The 17,485-nt window shown below is 40.8% G+C and overlaps 1 protein-coding gene across 2 annotated transcripts in view; it reads left to right on the top strand.

Moving 5' to 3' along the window:
* Positions 1–15,042, top strand: part of PLCG2 (phospholipase C gamma 2) — a 177,361-nt gene extending 162,319 nt beyond the window's left edge. For both annotated transcript variants that reach the window (XM_024233949.3, XM_054534193.2), the window contains 3 exons: positions 2,998–3,086; positions 13,480–13,664; positions 14,703–15,042. In XM_024233949.3, the coding sequence (XP_024089717.1) occupies positions 2,998–3,086; positions 13,480–13,664; positions 14,703–14,745 (317 nt within the window). In that variant the 3' untranslated portion in view covers positions 14,746–15,042. The remainder of the gene's footprint in view (positions 1–2,997; positions 3,087–13,479; positions 13,665–14,702) is intronic.
* The last annotated feature ends 2,443 nt before the right edge of the window (positions 15,043–17,485 follow it).

The following is a 17,485-nucleotide window of genomic DNA, read 5'->3' on the forward strand; positions in this document are numbered from 1 at the left end:
AAGACATACCTGAGACTAGGTAATTTATAAAGAAAAGAGGTTTGATTGGCTCACAGTTCTGCAGAATGTACAGGCTTTTGTTTCTGGGGAGGCCTGAGGAAATTTACAATCCTGGTAGAAGGGGAAACAAGCATATATTTACATGGCCAGCAGGAGGAAAAGAGAGCGAGTGAAGGGGGAGGTACTACACACTTTTAAACAACCCCATCTCGTAAGAACTCACTATCATGAGAACAGCAAGTGGGAAGTCCACCCCCATTATCCAGTCACCTCCCACCAGGCCCCAGCTCCAACAGTGGGGATCACAATTCAACATGAGATTTGGGTGGGGACACAGAGCCAAACCGTGACATAGACTTCTTTCCCACTGTCCACAGATTAGCTCATTAGAGATGCAGAATCTCAGGCCTCACCTCGGACTTCCCAAGTCAGAATGTGCATTTTAGCAAGATTCACAGGTGATTCCCTATTTGCATTAATGTTGGCATATCACTGGGCTAGACTGCAAGAATTCTGAGAGTCTCTAACAAGGCAAAAAACAAACTAGCAACAAAAATCACATTGTAGTGGTAGAAAAATAGGTCAGAAAACTTCTTTACAACAGTATATTCAATGAGAGCAATGTCCCCAAAACCCCACCAGGAAATGAGTGGGTATAAAACATTCAGGTTTTATACCCCCTCAAACTGTCACTCAAGTATAAAATCAAAGGATGGATGCTCTCAAACATGCACAGCTCAGGAATTCTGTGTTCCATGGGCTCATTTTGAAGAGAACAAAAGACGACAAATTTAGCCAATGAAGGCATCCACAGAATTCAGTAAGATGATGAGCATCCAGCCATTAAAAAATATAAATTTGTACATTTCCTTATGTATAAAATTGTGTATCAGAAGAGGAACACTGTAAATTAATACTGAGCTCTGGGTGGTGAGATGCATGCTGGGGAAAGTATATTGATGTCTTTGTCATACTTTGAATTGCATACATAAATAAGATGGATTGATGGGTGAATAAATATATGACGAAACAAGTACAGTCAGCCCTCTGGATCTGTGGACTCAACCAACCAAGCTGGGGTTGAAAATATTTTTGAAAACATTATGTATCGAACATATACAGACTTTTTTCTTATTCCTTGATACAGTATAACAATTATTTACACAGTATTTATATTGTCTTGGGTATTAAAGTAATCTAGAGATAATGTAAAGGATATGGGAGGATGTGCATAGGTTATATGCAAATACTACACCACTGAATTAATTATTTAGAGACAGGGTCTTCCCTCTGTCACTGAGGCTGAAATTCAATGTTGTGTGATCATAGCTCATCGGCAGCCTCAGACTCCTGGACTCAAGCAATCCTCCTGCCTCAGTCTTCCTAGTAGCTGGGACTACAGGTGTGCATCACCGTGCCCAGCTAAATTTTTTATTTTATTTTTTGTAGAGATGGGGTCTTGCTATTTTGCAGAGATGGGGTCTTGCTATGTTGCCTAGGCTAGTCTTGAACTGCTGGCTTCAAGTGATCCTCCTGCCTCGCCCTCCCCAAGTGCTAGGATTACAGGCATAAGCCACCATACTTGGCCAACTATATCATTTTATATCAGGGACTTGAGCATCCAAGGATTTTGGTATCTGGAGAAATCCTGAACGAGTCCCCCATAGATATCAAGGGACAACTGTACAATAAAAGTTTCATATAATCTAGGTGGTGGGTATACAAGTATTCCTTGTAATTTTTTTTAGTGTTGCTGTATGTTTAAGAATTTTATATTAAAATGTCAGAAAAACATAAGCCTCCCTTTGTGGGAGAATTATGGTTACAAAATAGAATGCAAATATTATATACCATGTCCATACAGAAATGATAATACACCTTAGGGGTGTAAAAGGAGAAATTGGGGAGAGAAAAGGAACAGGTTTGTATAAGAATGTGACCTTCCTCTTCATAAGCAGTGGAAAGTGAGAGATTCAGTGGATATTGTTTGAAGGTGATAAATCAACTGTGAGTATAAAATGTTCCAAGAGAAATAAGCCCAAAATCTGAATGGTGAAAGGCACAGAGAAAACAGTGGGAGTGTCCTATTTTGGGCATTACTTGTCTTGGAGAATCAGTAGATATGATATAAATGCTTTCAAGACAAACTAGGACCACAGAAACCATCTCTGAAATACACTGCTAACTGATAAGGCACTATCATTTGTGATTAAAAGCAACTCAAACATATGCATAGGCAATCTTGGGAAAGATGCTGTTAACAATGGTTCCTTTTAGGACAGAGAGGAGGATTGGGTGGGAGTGACAGTTCTGTTTTAGCCCTGTGTTCTTTTATACTAAATTAAAACAAGCCAGCAAACCAACCTTTGAGATGTGTTGCCTTAAACATTACTGAATGGGGGTGGGGGAGATTCAGCTCCAACTTGCCCCGCTTCAGCCCCAAATAAAAAGAAACATTTAAATGACTGTGAAACACAGGTCCTAACTGTAAACAGGGAATGGCTTTAGGAGGAGGAAGATCAATACTGCTATGAACTACTAAGGGACAGAAAGATTTCCTCCCATTGGAAATCTTTAAAGATAAAACACACTCCCTGGTCCTGCGCTTTGTAAGGCTGTTAAGTGGAGGAAATGGATGAGGATTCACTACTCTTTTGGTCTCAGGAGTATTTAAGGAATTGAACCACAGCTGCAATCACTACACTCAATGTGGAATGTTCTGTGGGTTTTAATTTCTTCTGAGTGAATCATTTTTATTTCTAGATGGTAGATATTTTTAACCTTGCTTCCCTGTATGGACCAGTCAGTCATGGCTGCCGGCCTCTGTCCCTAACCATCAGGATACGACCTCTGGCTTCCACAAAGTCAGCCTCCAGCATGGGGCACTGACTTCTCTACTCTTTGAACTAGGCCTATGATCCCGAGGTAGCCTCCAAAAAAATCTAAGGTCTGACATTAATTACCTGCCTTTGCATTTTCCTCCTTGTTCTGCTTCAGGATTCAGGTCCGTTCCTCTGAAGAATGGGTACAGCGAGGACATAGAGCTGGCTTCCCTCCTGGTTTTCTGTGAGATGCGGCCAGTCCTGGTGAGTGGAGAAACACCAGTAAGGGTTCCCTGAGCTATGCCTGCTGGTGAGGGTAGAAACGGCCTATGAATACAATTAGCAGATGGACTTAAGCCCATTGAGAAGTATCTAGTCCAAGCATGAGACATCATACAAGAATTCCTTTTTGCTAATTCCCCAGAGTGTCCTGGGTTTTCCCTCCCAGCATCCTCCTTTCCTGGAGAATGCTGTGTGATTCTGCGTAGGCAGTGTAGGAGAGGGTGCCGGTACTTGTAAGTTCCTCATAGTTTCACTTCAGCAAGAGCCAGGCCAGATGATGCCTTCCTAGATTCATCCTTTCTGGATGCTTTTTGGTGCCAGTGCGTCTTTAGGAATCCTACCAAAAAGTCTGATAGCCTCCAATCAAGTAAAATGACCATAAATTAATCACACCCCAAGCTGAGCATTTAGATGGAATCCACGCACAAATAAGGCGATCATGCACAGCTTTAGGTGAGTACCCTTTTCCTCCCTTACGCCAGAATTCTTTCCTTAGGATCAATACTCAGATATAGAATTAGTGGGATCAATTAATTTAGCTGAATGGTAAAACCGTAAAACCTGGGCTTTAGCAGAAGCCTTAAACCAGTGAGCATGAAGACCCTTTGCTTAGTTAAGCTTATCCCTCCCCAGCTCACTGAAGATCTGGGATTTGTGCATCTATTGCCCGGGAAAAGGGAACCAGTGCTGCTTCTCTCTATACATAAAACCCCTCCGCAGACATTTCACAGAAAAGGCAAGTGATAAAAATGGCTTTAGATGGTGGTAGGGCAGCATTTGCCTAGGCCTGCTGCTCTGCAAGGCTGTTGTAAACAACCGGAAACATTATAAATAATTTAAGTGATTAGGTATCACCAGCAGCAGAGAAAATTAGTATATTTAAAAGAAAATTGTGTTGATGCAGATTTGACTTCCTTGATGAGGGAAGCTTAATGCCGGGGCTGCCACTGTAGGGAGTCAGGGGCGTTGTGTGGGGTTCTAAATGGAAAGTCGACGCTCACAAATCTGCTTTCTGAAAGTTCTCTTTAGTTCAGCTGCTAGGTCTTGAGATTTCATTTAATTCCACATCTGTCACCTGGTTCTGTGCCACTCACAGGTGCAGCTTGGCATTTCTGTCCACACTGGGATGAGGAGTCGCTCTTGGAAGCCGAGCTGAATTGCATTCGGTAGACCTGGGCTTTTTCCTTAATGCCCACGGTCATACCTTTTATTTATCACCATATCCTCTGGAAGCCAGGGAGAAACTCTGGTAAACAGCCTCAAGACAGACTTTTCTGAGCAAATGATTGATCAAGTAAGGGCTAAGATGGAGTTTACTCATAAAACATTTGCTGAGATAGAGTTTACAGCCCCAGAAAACTGTCAGTAAGCACTTTAAACACCTTCTGAAGAAGCCATTTACATGTCACAATTACTTTATCAAGCTGCAGTCCTTTACTTTGTTAGCAGTATGTTTAGTTTATAAAGAGTATTTTTAGCACCATTTTATTACCTACTGTATTTTATTTAAGATGTAAGGAAAGAAAGGTGGGGGAGTTGAAAAGAGTCCCCCAAATAGCCTGTATCTAACGACCATTACCATCTTGGTAGATTTCCATTGCTTTATGATTTTTTGTATATGATATTTCCATAGTCAGATTCATACAGGTGCCCTTTTCTACTTCACAGACGACTTTAAATGATTTTCAAAGCCATTGATGCCTGTTTCATCAGGTATGGGTCCCTAATTCACTTATTCTCCTACTAATGGAGAGTTAAGTGGTTGGCAGTTTTTTACTTTATAAATAATATAGGTCTTCATGTAACATTTTCTGATTAAAAATTATTTCCCAAGGCTAGATATTTAGCAATGGAATAGTAAATCAAAGAAAAAAGGACCATGTATTTTTACCTGCATGTCAGATTTTTCTCTGCAAGTAAATAGTTTCTCTTAAGTTGATGTATTATATCCAATCTTGCCATTAACTGGAATAGGCCTCCACTGGAATGATTTAACATGGTGAGATCCCGAAGAACGGGACTGGGGAAAATAGGAAAGCTTAAATAGTCATCATCTTCCATGGGCAAACTGGCCATTTCTGGAGGGCACATTTGAGAAAACTGGCTGCCCCAGGACCTGTTTAGTACTGATCCTGGGTGGACTGGGTTCTGTTTTGTGCTGGGTAGGAGCTAACGTGCAAGGGGTAGAGAGGCCCTTCTTTAGAGTGAAAGAAAACCCAGGATGCTGTGCACTAGATTAAGGCTCATCCTAGAGCAGATGCTTGAATCCCTTTGTAGAAGAGTGTACACTTTAGAATCCTGGAGGTCCAGGACTGGGAGCTGCACTCTGGCACTGAGTTGGTCCTGGTTTTTGAGGTTGGGAAAGATTTCCTTACACTTGGGGAGACCTGGAAGGACACAAAGGCCCTTCTTATGCCTCATCAGCTAAAGTTGGTCAGTTTGCCTAATGCTGGCTCCAAAGAGCAAAAACTGCTGTGTTTAACATCCATGACCCAAGAGTTTGACATGACTGCTGAACAGACAAAACTATGAGCATGCAGTGGAAAAAGAGGAAGACAGACTAAGGTACACACCGGGAACAGGTGGCTGGCAGTTGAAACTGAGCCAATGGAAGCCTCAGATGATGAGACACATACTCATAGGATCTTTCAAAGACATCCAAGTAGAGCACTGGAAAAAGCTTTCTGGAATTCCAAGAAAAGACCTGATTTGTTGCATTAGAAAATTCGGTATATAAAGAGATCTGCATTAGTGACACCAAAGATAATGTGAAGGAAATGTCTCACAATCTAGGGCAACCCCACCATGAGATGGAAAGAAAGGAAAAGGTGGGCTGGGAGGACAGATGCCAAGGACCTAATATGAAAGCATGTCCCTAAGTACAAAGTGAAACAGATGGTGGAGAGCTATTAATGAAATAGTAAATAGAGGAAGTGTTTCTCTAATCTACTGCTTGTGAGGGCCCACTTGGTTGCAGGTGGGATGAATAGAAAACATCCATACCCTCAGTAATATTTTGGTAAAAATGTTAAGTTCCAAGGATAAATTTAAAAACCTGGACTTCCAACACACTAGTTGTGTATAAAGGAAACTGAATAAGTCTAATATCAGACTTGTCCTCTTTGGTGCTGAAAACTAAGACTCCCAAAATGGGTAGAATGTGGACTAGGAAGACAGAATAATTCAGTGTCCAGCCCCCCACATGTCAAGGAATTTCACGATATGCAGTATTTTAGATATATCATGTATCCTACTCAAGGGAAATCTTGAGGCAGCCCCTGAATCAATGATATTTTAGTCAGAAAAGAAACTTTTAGATAGGGAGGTGAAGAGAGGGAAACCAGTGAATAATTAATTTTGCAGTACAATTACATCTTACAGGAGGATGACAGTGTGATAAAAATTTTGTCATGGTAAATATCAAATAAGGATTTTTGAATTGGAAGAAATATACCATAATAAAAAATGCCAATCAAAAGCTGAAAAATAATCAAGTATCAACAAAGCACAGGCATGGAAAGGTAAAATAAAGGTATCCTAAAGGTTATTTCAACTTTGATGACTAGGGAATCAGTGAGTAAATAAACTATACTGAAGAGGGAGATTTAATGCTACATTTGATGTTAAAGGAAACTGTGATTTTAGTTAGCACTGTTAAACTGAGGGTAACCACTGTCAGAATTGAAAAGCAGAGAAGAAATAAGGAGGAAAAAAGGAGATCAACATAAACTTGACCAAGAGAGTAAAAATAAGTTAAAGAATCAGAAGAAATTAAAGCAAAGTAAAATGTGTAGTAACTGAAGTGAAATGGATAAGAACTTCTTATATTTAATTTGGTGAATAGGCTGAAACCTCCTATTAGAAAAGAAATCTAACTGCAGTGTTTACAAGAATAGGCCTAAAGGCAAGGTAAGTAAAACAAATAGGAATGGATGGAAGAGTTACTGGGAAAACTGGGAAGGAAAAGTTAACATCAAACTAGAATTTACGATCAGAAGTACTACAGTGTATTAAGATGAACAATATGTGATAAAATGCTTGTTTTCTAAAGGGATATAAAAGTCATTAGCAAATAGCACAGTACTTAAGTATATAAGACAAAAGTTCCTACAAATACAAAGACAACTGTATAAAGAAAAAATCTTTCAGAATTTGGAAAGTCTTATATATAAGAAATCAGCAAAGACATAATATCAAAATAATTTGCCTTAAGAAATATACAACTTTGTGTCCTACAAATGGATAATATACACTATTTTCTTCTATGTTTCAAACTTTATAAATCTGATTGCATTCTTTGTTAGAAAGAAGACCTTAATACATTTTTTAAAAATAATGATTTCCTAAGTCATTGGCTATAACTTGACAAGATTCAAAAGATATAAAAAGATGGCAAAATTGCTCACGATTTGAAGATAATAATTTTCTAAATATACTAAAACAAGTAAATTACCTAGAAAGTAAAACATTTATGCCATAGTTACATTTAGAAGAGGAAAGTGCTTGCCTTAAAACTTCACAAAGACTGAAGACATATGTACTACTAAGTATTCATCTTCAGAACTTTTAAAACACCAATAAAATAGAACAAAGGAATAAAATAGAGATAGAAACCAATTGAATAAAACACACACACAAAAAAAGGACAGAAAGAATAAAACATTCTGGTTTATCAAAAAGGCCAAATTTTGTTTTGAGACAGTGTTTTTTTTCTGTCACCCAGGCTGGAGGACAGTGGTGTGATCATGGCTCACTGCAGCCTTGACCTCCTGGGCTCAAGTGATCTTCCTGAGTAGCTGGGACTACAGGCATATGCCACCATGCCTGGCTAATTTAAAAATTTTTGTGTGTGTGTGGAGACAGGGCCCTGCTTTGCTGCCTAGGCTGCTCTGAGATCCTCCTGCCTTAGCCTCCCCAAGTGCTGGAATTACATGTGTCAGCCACTGTGTCCAGCCCCCAAAAGACCAGTTAAACTCTCTGCCTACTTCATAAAAGAACAAAGAGGAAAGACATGTAAGAGTAAATACTGGAAAGGAGACTGAACCCCAAATAATAAACTAGAGCAAATGGATGATTGCCTTAAAGAATGTAAATAGGCTAAAATTGTTCTGAAAAGTTAAAACACCTATTAGATAAAACAGGTTTAGGATCTAGATGGTTTTATAGCTTAGTTTTGTCTTCATTTAAATAATGTAATTCCAATTTTACTCCACCAAAGTAAAAAGAACAATGGAAATCCTTCGTCTGTCTTGAAGCTATACAACTTTTGTATCAAAACTGGAGAAACATAGTACTCCTAGCTTTCCCCTAACCTCATTCAGCCGTAGATCAATGTCATGTGTGAATATAGATGTGAAGCTTCAAAAAAACATAGCAAATGTCCAGCTGTTTACTAGAAGAGCAATATATTACAACAAAGCATTTATTCTGGAATGCAAGGATGGTTTAACACTGGCACAGTTAGCAACAAATTAAATATGAAAAAAACATAAACTAGTAGATGCCATAAATGTAAACAGCCAAATGAAATAATCAGTATAATTGTAGAAAAAAGGTCAGGTGATCTCTATTCTATACAAATTTAAACTGTACAAATTCTGATTGTATAGTTTACAAAACAGGAAGACTTCAATTTTAAAGAGACTGATGTTTATTTGTCTTGTATTTATTGAATGTAACCACTTCTGTCTGTTCTAGAAGTAACAAACAGAAATGTGGTGTGGGAGGAAGGGACAAATGGGAAATCCCATTTGTGATATTGACAAAAACCATAACACATTTAGGAGTAATTTAGATAAAGGTACAGAACTTATATAATAAAAAACATAAAATCTTATTAAAAAACAAAACACCATGTGAACAAGTAGAAATTTATACCAACCCTTCCAAAATTAATGTTTGATTGGAATCGGAGGTATCAATATAAACTCAAGTTATGTATATATTTATATATATATTCACACATAGATGAATAAATGTGTGTGTTTACATGTTACTACAAATACATACATATCCTAGCTCGCTCTGCTGAGTGCGTAGAACTTATGACACCCCAGTCATTGGTTTCTCAATTCCAGATATTGCTAAATATCATATTCCAATAAAAAGAAATCAGGGCTCCTTAGACAACTGGTTGATTTCCAGACTTGGGATAAATAAAATATAAAAAGGACCTGGAGCATCTTAACATTTCAGTAAATAAAGAAATGCTGAAAAAATGGTGGAAGCACATCAAAGGGGCCTAGGAACCAACCAGGTAGAGCTCCCAATGGCCACAGCTGGAACAATTTGCATAGCAAAATAATGATAATGATAATATCAGATTCTAGCACGCGGAATGAAATAGCCACATGTCTGTGAATGAATGAATACATGAGAGAGAAGAGATAGCTCTTCCTTACAAACAAATTCTGATTAATAAATGTAGAAGGAATGAGGGAACTAGAAAATCACTATTGAAACAGCATAGTACTAACTGCTGCAGTAAGACCTACTGATGAATGCTAAATGAAAGTTGGAGGAGAAATATATTTCCATTGTCCCAAAAGTGTCTTCCTCCAAGAAGTTTATCAATTAGAAAAAAATAGCAGCTTTACAGCAGATAGACCCTGCAGGCACCATCTTGATCAGATGATCAACGTTACCAACCACCTGGAATAACGCACGTTGAAATCACGTACTTCCTGATGTGAGATGCTGAGAAGGGTACATTGCTTCTGTGACATTCTTGCCAAAACTGCATCGCCTCAAACAAATTATAAGAAGACACCAGACCAATAAAAGTTGCTGGACATTCATACAAAATAACTGACTAGTACTCTTCCAAAGTGTCCTGAGGGAGGAATAAGGAAACCATACAGATTGTAGGAGACTAAGGCAGCACAATGACTAAAGGTTCTGTGGGATCCCGGATTGGATGTGGGAACAGGAAAAGGAGGTTGGTAGAAAACCCAGTGAAATATGAATAAGATCTGTAGTTTTAGTATTGCACCAATATTAATTTCTTAGTTTTGATACTTGTACTGTGGTTGTGCGAGATGTTAACACTGTGGAGTCTAGGTGGTTGGGGTGTGTGAGAACACTGTACTATTACTGTACCTTTTTTGTAAGCTTGAACTTCTAACATAAAACAATTTAAAAGGTATTGGTGGGGGAAAAACTTTATTTTTTGTGTATTTTTCCCCCCCAACAAACAGGAAAAAAAAGAAAACTAAAGGCAGAGAATGCCATAAAGATTTTGTCTCAGGCCAGGTAAAACTTTATTACCAAAGGCTTCCTTTATTTTCTAATAAAACAAACTAAATTTTTAAGTGAAAACTCAGACTCAAAAGAAATCCAGGAAATAAGTATCACAAAATGCTTTCTCTTGACTAGAGTGGTGGTTCCTCGAGTCAAGAGGGCTGGTTCATTTGCTGTAGTTATTCACTAAACTGTTTCTATCTTTTATGTTCTTTTCTGAATGTGCATTATATCTCATATATATACAGTGTACCCAGGACTACAGTATGTAATATAGCTGCAAATATTTTGGCACTCAGAAAAGGCGATAAAGGGCTGCAGTTACAGAAGCATTCATAGAAAAGGTGAATTGTGAACTTGTACCCAGATAACAAATACTCATTATATAGAATAAAACAACAGAAGCCATTTTCTTCTAGGTGCAGACAATGGAAAGAGAGACCTTTCATGGTATAGTATTAAGACTTAAATGGGGTTTTCATTTTGCTTTATTTTTTGAGACAGGGTCTCATTGTCTTGCCCATGCTGGAGTACAGTGGCATGATCGTGGCTCACTGCAGCCTTAACCTCCTGGGATCATGTGATCTTACCCTCTCAGCCTCCTGAATAGCTGGGAGTACAGGGTATGCCACCATACCTGGCTAATTTCTTTCATTTTTTATAGTAACAGGGTTCCGCTATGTTGCCCAGGCTGGTCTTGAACTCCTGGTCAAGCAGTCCTCCCACCTCAGCCTCCCAAAGTGCTGGGGATTACAGGCCTGAGGCACTGTGCCCGCCGACTTTATTCTTTATTCTTTTTCTTTTTTTAACTTTTCTCTGAACTTTATTCTGTAAAATTTTACTTTAAGTTCCAGGATACAAGTGCAGAACGTGTAGGTTTGTTACATAGGTATACGTGTGCCATGGTGGTTTGTTGTACTCATCAACCTGTCATCTAGGTTGTAAGTCCCACATGCATTCCCCACCCAACTAGCCCTGGTGTGTGTTGTTCCCCTCCCTGTGTCCTCACTGTTCAACTCCCACTTATGAGTGAGAACATGTGGTATTTGGTTTTCCATTCCTGTGTTAGTTTGCTGAGGATGATGGCTACCAGCTTCATCCATGTCCCTGCAAAGGACATTATCTCATTCATTTTTGTGGCTGCACAGTATTCTATGGTGCATATGTACCACATTTTCTTTATCTAGTCTATCATTGATGGGCATTTGGGTTGGTTCCATGTCTTTGCTGTTGTACATGGTGCTGCAGTAAACTTACATGTGCATGGGTCTTTATAATAGAATGATTTATATTCCTTTGGGTACATACCCAGTAAAGGGATGGCTGGGTCAAATGGTATTGCTGGTTCTAGATCCTTGAGGAACCACCATACTCTCTTCCACAGTGGTTGAACTAATTTTCATTCCCACTAACAGTGTAAAAGTGTTCCTATTTCTCCACAGCCTCGCCAGCATCTATTGTTTCTTGACTTTTTAATATGCTTTATTCTTAATAGGGAGGAAAGTCATTACTAAGTGAAGTCATTACTGACTCTTCCCAATGCCTCACTTGATACATTCACTTAATCACCAAGGACAGCCCATTTTACCTCTGCTTACTCTTCAACCTTTGCAAACAGCTGGAAACCATCTTCTCTCCCCCTTCTCCAAAGTCACAGTTCCAGCTATTACCCTGGGGACTGTTTTGTTAGGTCATTAAAGGAGGAAAAAAACCTTGCAGAGTATGGTCTGAGTCCATGTTTTTCTAAAAGTAAATGACAAAGGATCTTGTTTGTGCACCTCGACAGACGTTTTTGTAGCACAGGAGTCTTTCACTTGAATTCCATTGGGAAATGCCAATTGACTTGCCAAGCCAAGCTTCACAGAGTAGTCAGTGATCCTCTGAAACAGATGAGGTGAAACATCCTCATCCTCCCCCTGCACTGGAACCCAAACTCCCTACCCTGAGTAGCTTTTATCTTTTTTTCTCCCCTAGCATAATGGACTATTTTGGTTCCTGCAACTGAAAAGTTTAGGGGTAGGTCTTGTTTCAGTCATGGCTGAATCTCTGTGCTCACTCAGTGGCTGTTTTCCTCTTTTTCTGGCACATTCCCAACTTCTTGACACAATAGCAACGTGGCCATGACAGGACCACACTCACTCTTTCAGCTGATCCCAAGAAAAGAAACTCTACCAAGAGCACCAAGGAAAGTCCCACGGATGCGTCTAGTTGGCCTTGCTTGGGTCATGTGCCTGGAGGTGGTACTGGTGGGGGAAGTAGAAATCATTACCGGCTACAGGCGAGGCACATGCCCATCTCTGCAAGATGTAATTTATGATACCTTGGCTTTTTTGGGATAACAGCTTTGAGAGATAATTCATATACCCACATATCATATAATCACTCATTTAAAGTGTACAATTCAATGGTTTATAGCCTGTTACGTGTTGTACAGTCATAGCCACAATCAATTTTAGAACATATCCAACACCCAAAAAGAAATCTCACGCTCGTTAGCTGCTGCCACTCACTCCATCCCCCAGACCCCGGTGACCTTTAATCTACTTTGTCTCTATGATTTTGCTAGTTCTGGACACTTCATATAAATGGCATCGTGTGATATGCGATCTTTTAGAGTTGGGCTCTTTCACTTAGCATGATGTTTTCAAGGTTCATCCACGTTGCAGCTTGTTACCTTGCCTTTTAAGGCTCTTAAAAGATTTTAAATTATCTGCCTCCTGCCTGCCTTTTTGCTCTCATGTCATGCTGTTTTTTCTCCTCTGCTGGGTTCCACTTTAAGCGTGCAGCTGCTTGGACACTTTTGTCATCAGATAAAGGCCAGAAGGTGACATGTAGACCAAGGGAAAACTGGGTTAGATTAAGAAATAGGATCTACAGGCAATGCAGTCATTATTTCAATGTTTTGCAATAAAGCAACAGTGTAAAGACCAAGCACTTTTTAAACTGCTTGCTTCCCACACAATACATAATTGTGTTTTATCTTTGGTTGAAATAGGCCCTGGCTCTTCTGGGCTGATCCAAGTTGCAAAACTTCTGCCCCATGCTCCCTTCGAGCATGCTTGTGAGATGCCACGTTCACATTTTGGTTTGGAAGGTGTAGTCACCACATGGTTGTTCTCTCCCCTGCATCCTCCAGGAAAGTGAGGAGGAACTTTACTCCTCCTGTCGCCAGCTGAGGAGGCGGCAAGAAGAATTGAACAACCAGCTCTTTCTGTATGACACACACCAGAACTTGCGCAATGCCAACCGGGATGCCCTGGTTAAAGAGTTCAATGTTAATGAGAACCAGCTCCAGCTGTACCAGGAGAAATGCAACAAGAGGTAGGTCAGCCCCTCCACCTGCAAACTTTTGGGGGTCTCTAGACATAGTGATATTGGCACCAGGGGCTTTCTTCAGAAATCCTTGGCCAGGCATGGTGGCTCACAGGCCAGGCATGATGGCTCACGCCTGTAATCCCAGCACTTTGGGAGGCTGAGGTGGTTGGATCACCTGAGGTCAGGAGTTCAAGACCAGCGTGCCCAACATGGAGAAACCCTGTCTCTAGTAAAAATACAAAAATTAGCCGGGCGTGGTGGTGGGCGCCTGTAATCCCAGCTACTTGGGAGGCTGAGGCAGGAGAATCGTTTGAACCTGGGAGGCAGAGGTTGCAGTGACCCGAGATCACAGCATTGCACTCCAGCCTGGGCAACAGAGGGAGACTCCGTCAAAAAAAAAAAAAAAAAAAAAAAAAAAAAAAAAAAAAAAAAAATCCTTTGGCACCCTTGACTCTAGTTCTCTTTGTTCTAGAAATTAACCTACAGTAATACCTTAGGCGCTTGCCACTTCCCCTAAGTAGAACTGTTTCCTCTAGAAGGACACTGCAATTTAATAGTGAAAATAAATGATGACCACTGACTTTTAAGGGGTCCTTATTGTGTTCCCAAGAGCGGGCTAGTCCAGTGGCTCCAGATTGGGTCAAGATCCCCCAACAGGGATGCTTCTGGTTGTGCTACAGGCATGTAATGGGGTATGGGGCGGCCGGGGTTGCCAAGTGTTTCATAATATGTCTAAACATCCTAAGAAAGAATCATCCAGACAAAAATCCTAATAGTAGCCACCTGCCTTACTCACATTATTCTCATTTAATCTTCATGTCAGCCTGCAGAGTAGCTCTTACTCTTTTTTACCATTGAGGAGATTTAACCTCTCTGAGTCTCAATGTCTTACCAGGAACCTGGAGTCTGCCTCTCTGACACTCAGCCCTATACCATCCAGCTATGAATGACTGGCAAATGTACGGAAAGAGAAATGTTACAGAGTTCAGCACGTAGCCCATTTCTCATGCCCCAGTGCTGATGGTGAAATCTGTTTTATTTCAGGTTAAGAGAGAAGAGAGTCAGCAACAGCAAGTTTTACTCATAGAAGCTGGGGTATGTGTGTAAGGGTATTGTGTGTGTGCGCATGTGTGTTTGCATGTAGGAGAATGTGCCCTATTCACACTCTGGGAAGATGCTAAATCTGTGACATCTTTTCTTCAAGCCTGCCATCAAGGACATTTCTGAAGACCCAACTGGCATGAGTTGGGGTAATTTCCTATTATTTTCATCTTGGACAACTTTCTTAACTTATATTCTTTATAGGGGATTCCCCAAAATGTGCTCCTCATTTTTGGCCTCTCATGTTCCAAACCTCATTGAATAAAAGCAATGAAAACCTTGATCAGTTAAGCCTTCTGTTGCACGACCTGTACAGTGAACAGGATTTCTTTTCTGGCCAAGAAGATTCTACCTCTAATGATCCAGGTAACTGATGTCCATGGAAGATGAGTCGGAAATGTAAGAAACTATTCATGAGATTCTGAAAAGGATTTTAACTCAAAGGCAAATGATTCCATAAGGGCCCAAAGAGAAGCCCTACCCACAGGCAGCCTGCTCAGTTCAATGTACTTTAACTACCACCGGCTGCCTGCTGCAGTCCACAAGAAAATGGCTGAGTGATGGGATCTGTTCATTAAGACAATTTCTAATTAATGGTGACAGCTTGTTTTGTGACTAGAGTTACTGGGATGGAGGTAGGAATCTTGGGGCCTCTTTGTGTTAAAAAGCCTATCAGAGAGACCAGAGCCCTGCTGCAGGGGTAGATTCTCACTTGCCCCTGGCCCTGCCAGCTGCTGGGAGGCTCTGGCCCCACTAGTCCCTCATGGCCCTACTGAACTGGCTGGGAGGCTGCTGGAATGGCCCTTGGTCCACAGCTCTCCACAGGCAAGAGGTCAATTGCTGCTTCAAAGAGGTAGACAAAATTAGGTTGATGGCGAAATGTCTCTGGGTTACACAGTGTTCTGGAGTAGCAAGCTGAGCTTTAATGGGCTAAGCATTAGGGTGTTACAGAAAATCTCAAATGCAGCCATCTCCCTTGGGGCAAATCTACCTGGTTCATGACAACATGTGCGGCTGGCGAGGGCTTTACACCTCTGTATCTTAAGATGTTAATACAGACCAATGATGTAATATGGCTTTTTAAAGAAGAGAGTGCTGGGCTAGGAAGGGAGGTGGTTGGTAGAGTCACAACTTCTCAGTGAGTGAATTTACAACTGATGGGAAAACGGGTGTAACTGTGAAAAGCAATGGCTGTGGTGGGGAAGAACAAACCAGCAGTAAGCCTGATGCTTGATGTGGATGGAACTGGCCCCTAGAAACCCATCTGGCCCTCCTCTTGTTACCTGAAATGCTGGGCTTAGCATGCATATACTGCTGAAAAGCAGGGCAGAACAAATCAGGCTCTGACCAGAAGACCCTTCTGGTCCCTTCTCTCTACAAAAACTTACTGATCACCTCCACATGCCAAATACAGTGCCAAGATTTGGGGGTGTGATGTTAAAAAAATAAAAAGCTATGGTTCTCATCAATCATCTCCATCCACAAGCTCCTAAAAGAAAGGCATTTACCTTGCTTGAAGCCAGGAATACAGGGAACAGCAGTCTGGCCAAGGAAGGGCTGTTATCTGGTGCTATCATTCCAGTTACTCCTCCAACTGAGAGTTGCTATTTTATTTGGCAGTCAGCAACTGAAGAAAGAACATTCCTCTTAGTGGCAGATGTTCACAGCAACTTTCCAGAAAGGCTAGGTGAGAAAGGCACTGGGATGAGCGCTGCAGGCACTCTGTAGCCACGGCCCCATTAGCCTTTGGCCAGGTAGCCACCAGAACCTGTTTATTACACCTGGCGTCTCCCCCAACCCCTCTCAGCTGTCATGACTTCCACACAGCAGAGCTCAGGTGTTGCTGTCATTACCTCCTTTCAGCTCCTCACTTCATTCTACTTTAAAGCCACAGTGCTAAGGCCTGCATCCCCTTTCTGCCCAAATGGGTTTTTTGCTACCATATCAAAGAAATTGACATATGGCGGCATAGGAAGCAGAAGCTAAGCCTCTCTCCAGCTGCTGCTGTGTAAAACCCATGCATGACCAAAGAGCAGTCAGGGGATTATGACATAAATGGTGCTGGGAAGAACCCTCTGCCTAAAACTGTCTCCTTCTCCTGGTGCTACAACTGGAATCCACCACGAGAGAGTACTTGCTTCGCTTCTTTCCTCCTGTCCTTGACAGAGTAACACGTTCATCTGGTTCTTGGTGGTGTTAGGGACTGATTCTCTCAGGAAAGGCACACATGGTATGATGGCTCTTCCCAGAGTCTATTTGATGCTACATAACTTCACTATCTAGCTGAGATATGCTTCCTACAAGACTGTTAAAGCACAGCCAATCCAGGCCAAGAAGACTAGTAACAGGCACGTTCTGAAAGATGGAAGCAGCACTGATAGATCAAAACCACCACTGCATATGTATTACATTGTTTTTGTTCACCATTTTCCTAAGTGTATTATTTAGAATATTGGTTATTACATGGAAAAATAAAGTGGGGAGGCTGGTTAGGCCTTGTGAGTTTGGGAAACTTAGGTTATAAAAGCTAAATAAATAGTTTTTCTGCTGTGAGACTAGATGTGCAGGAGTGAAAGGTGTAGAGGGTCTTGTTTTCCAAATTTGATCTCAGAATCTTTTTGCCAGAAGTGTCTCCTGGGACTTATCTATAGTGCAACACATTTGAAGACCTACTGCTCTATTAAGAAGGCAGCTGGGCAACATGGTCTAATACTTCGTATGATTTG

This window comes from Pongo abelii, chromosome 18 (genome assembly GCF_028885655.2).
Source record: "Pongo abelii isolate AG06213 chromosome 18, NHGRI_mPonAbe1-v2.0_pri, whole genome shotgun sequence".
Lineage (NCBI taxonomy): Eukaryota > Metazoa > Chordata > Mammalia > Primates > Hominidae > Pongo > Pongo abelii.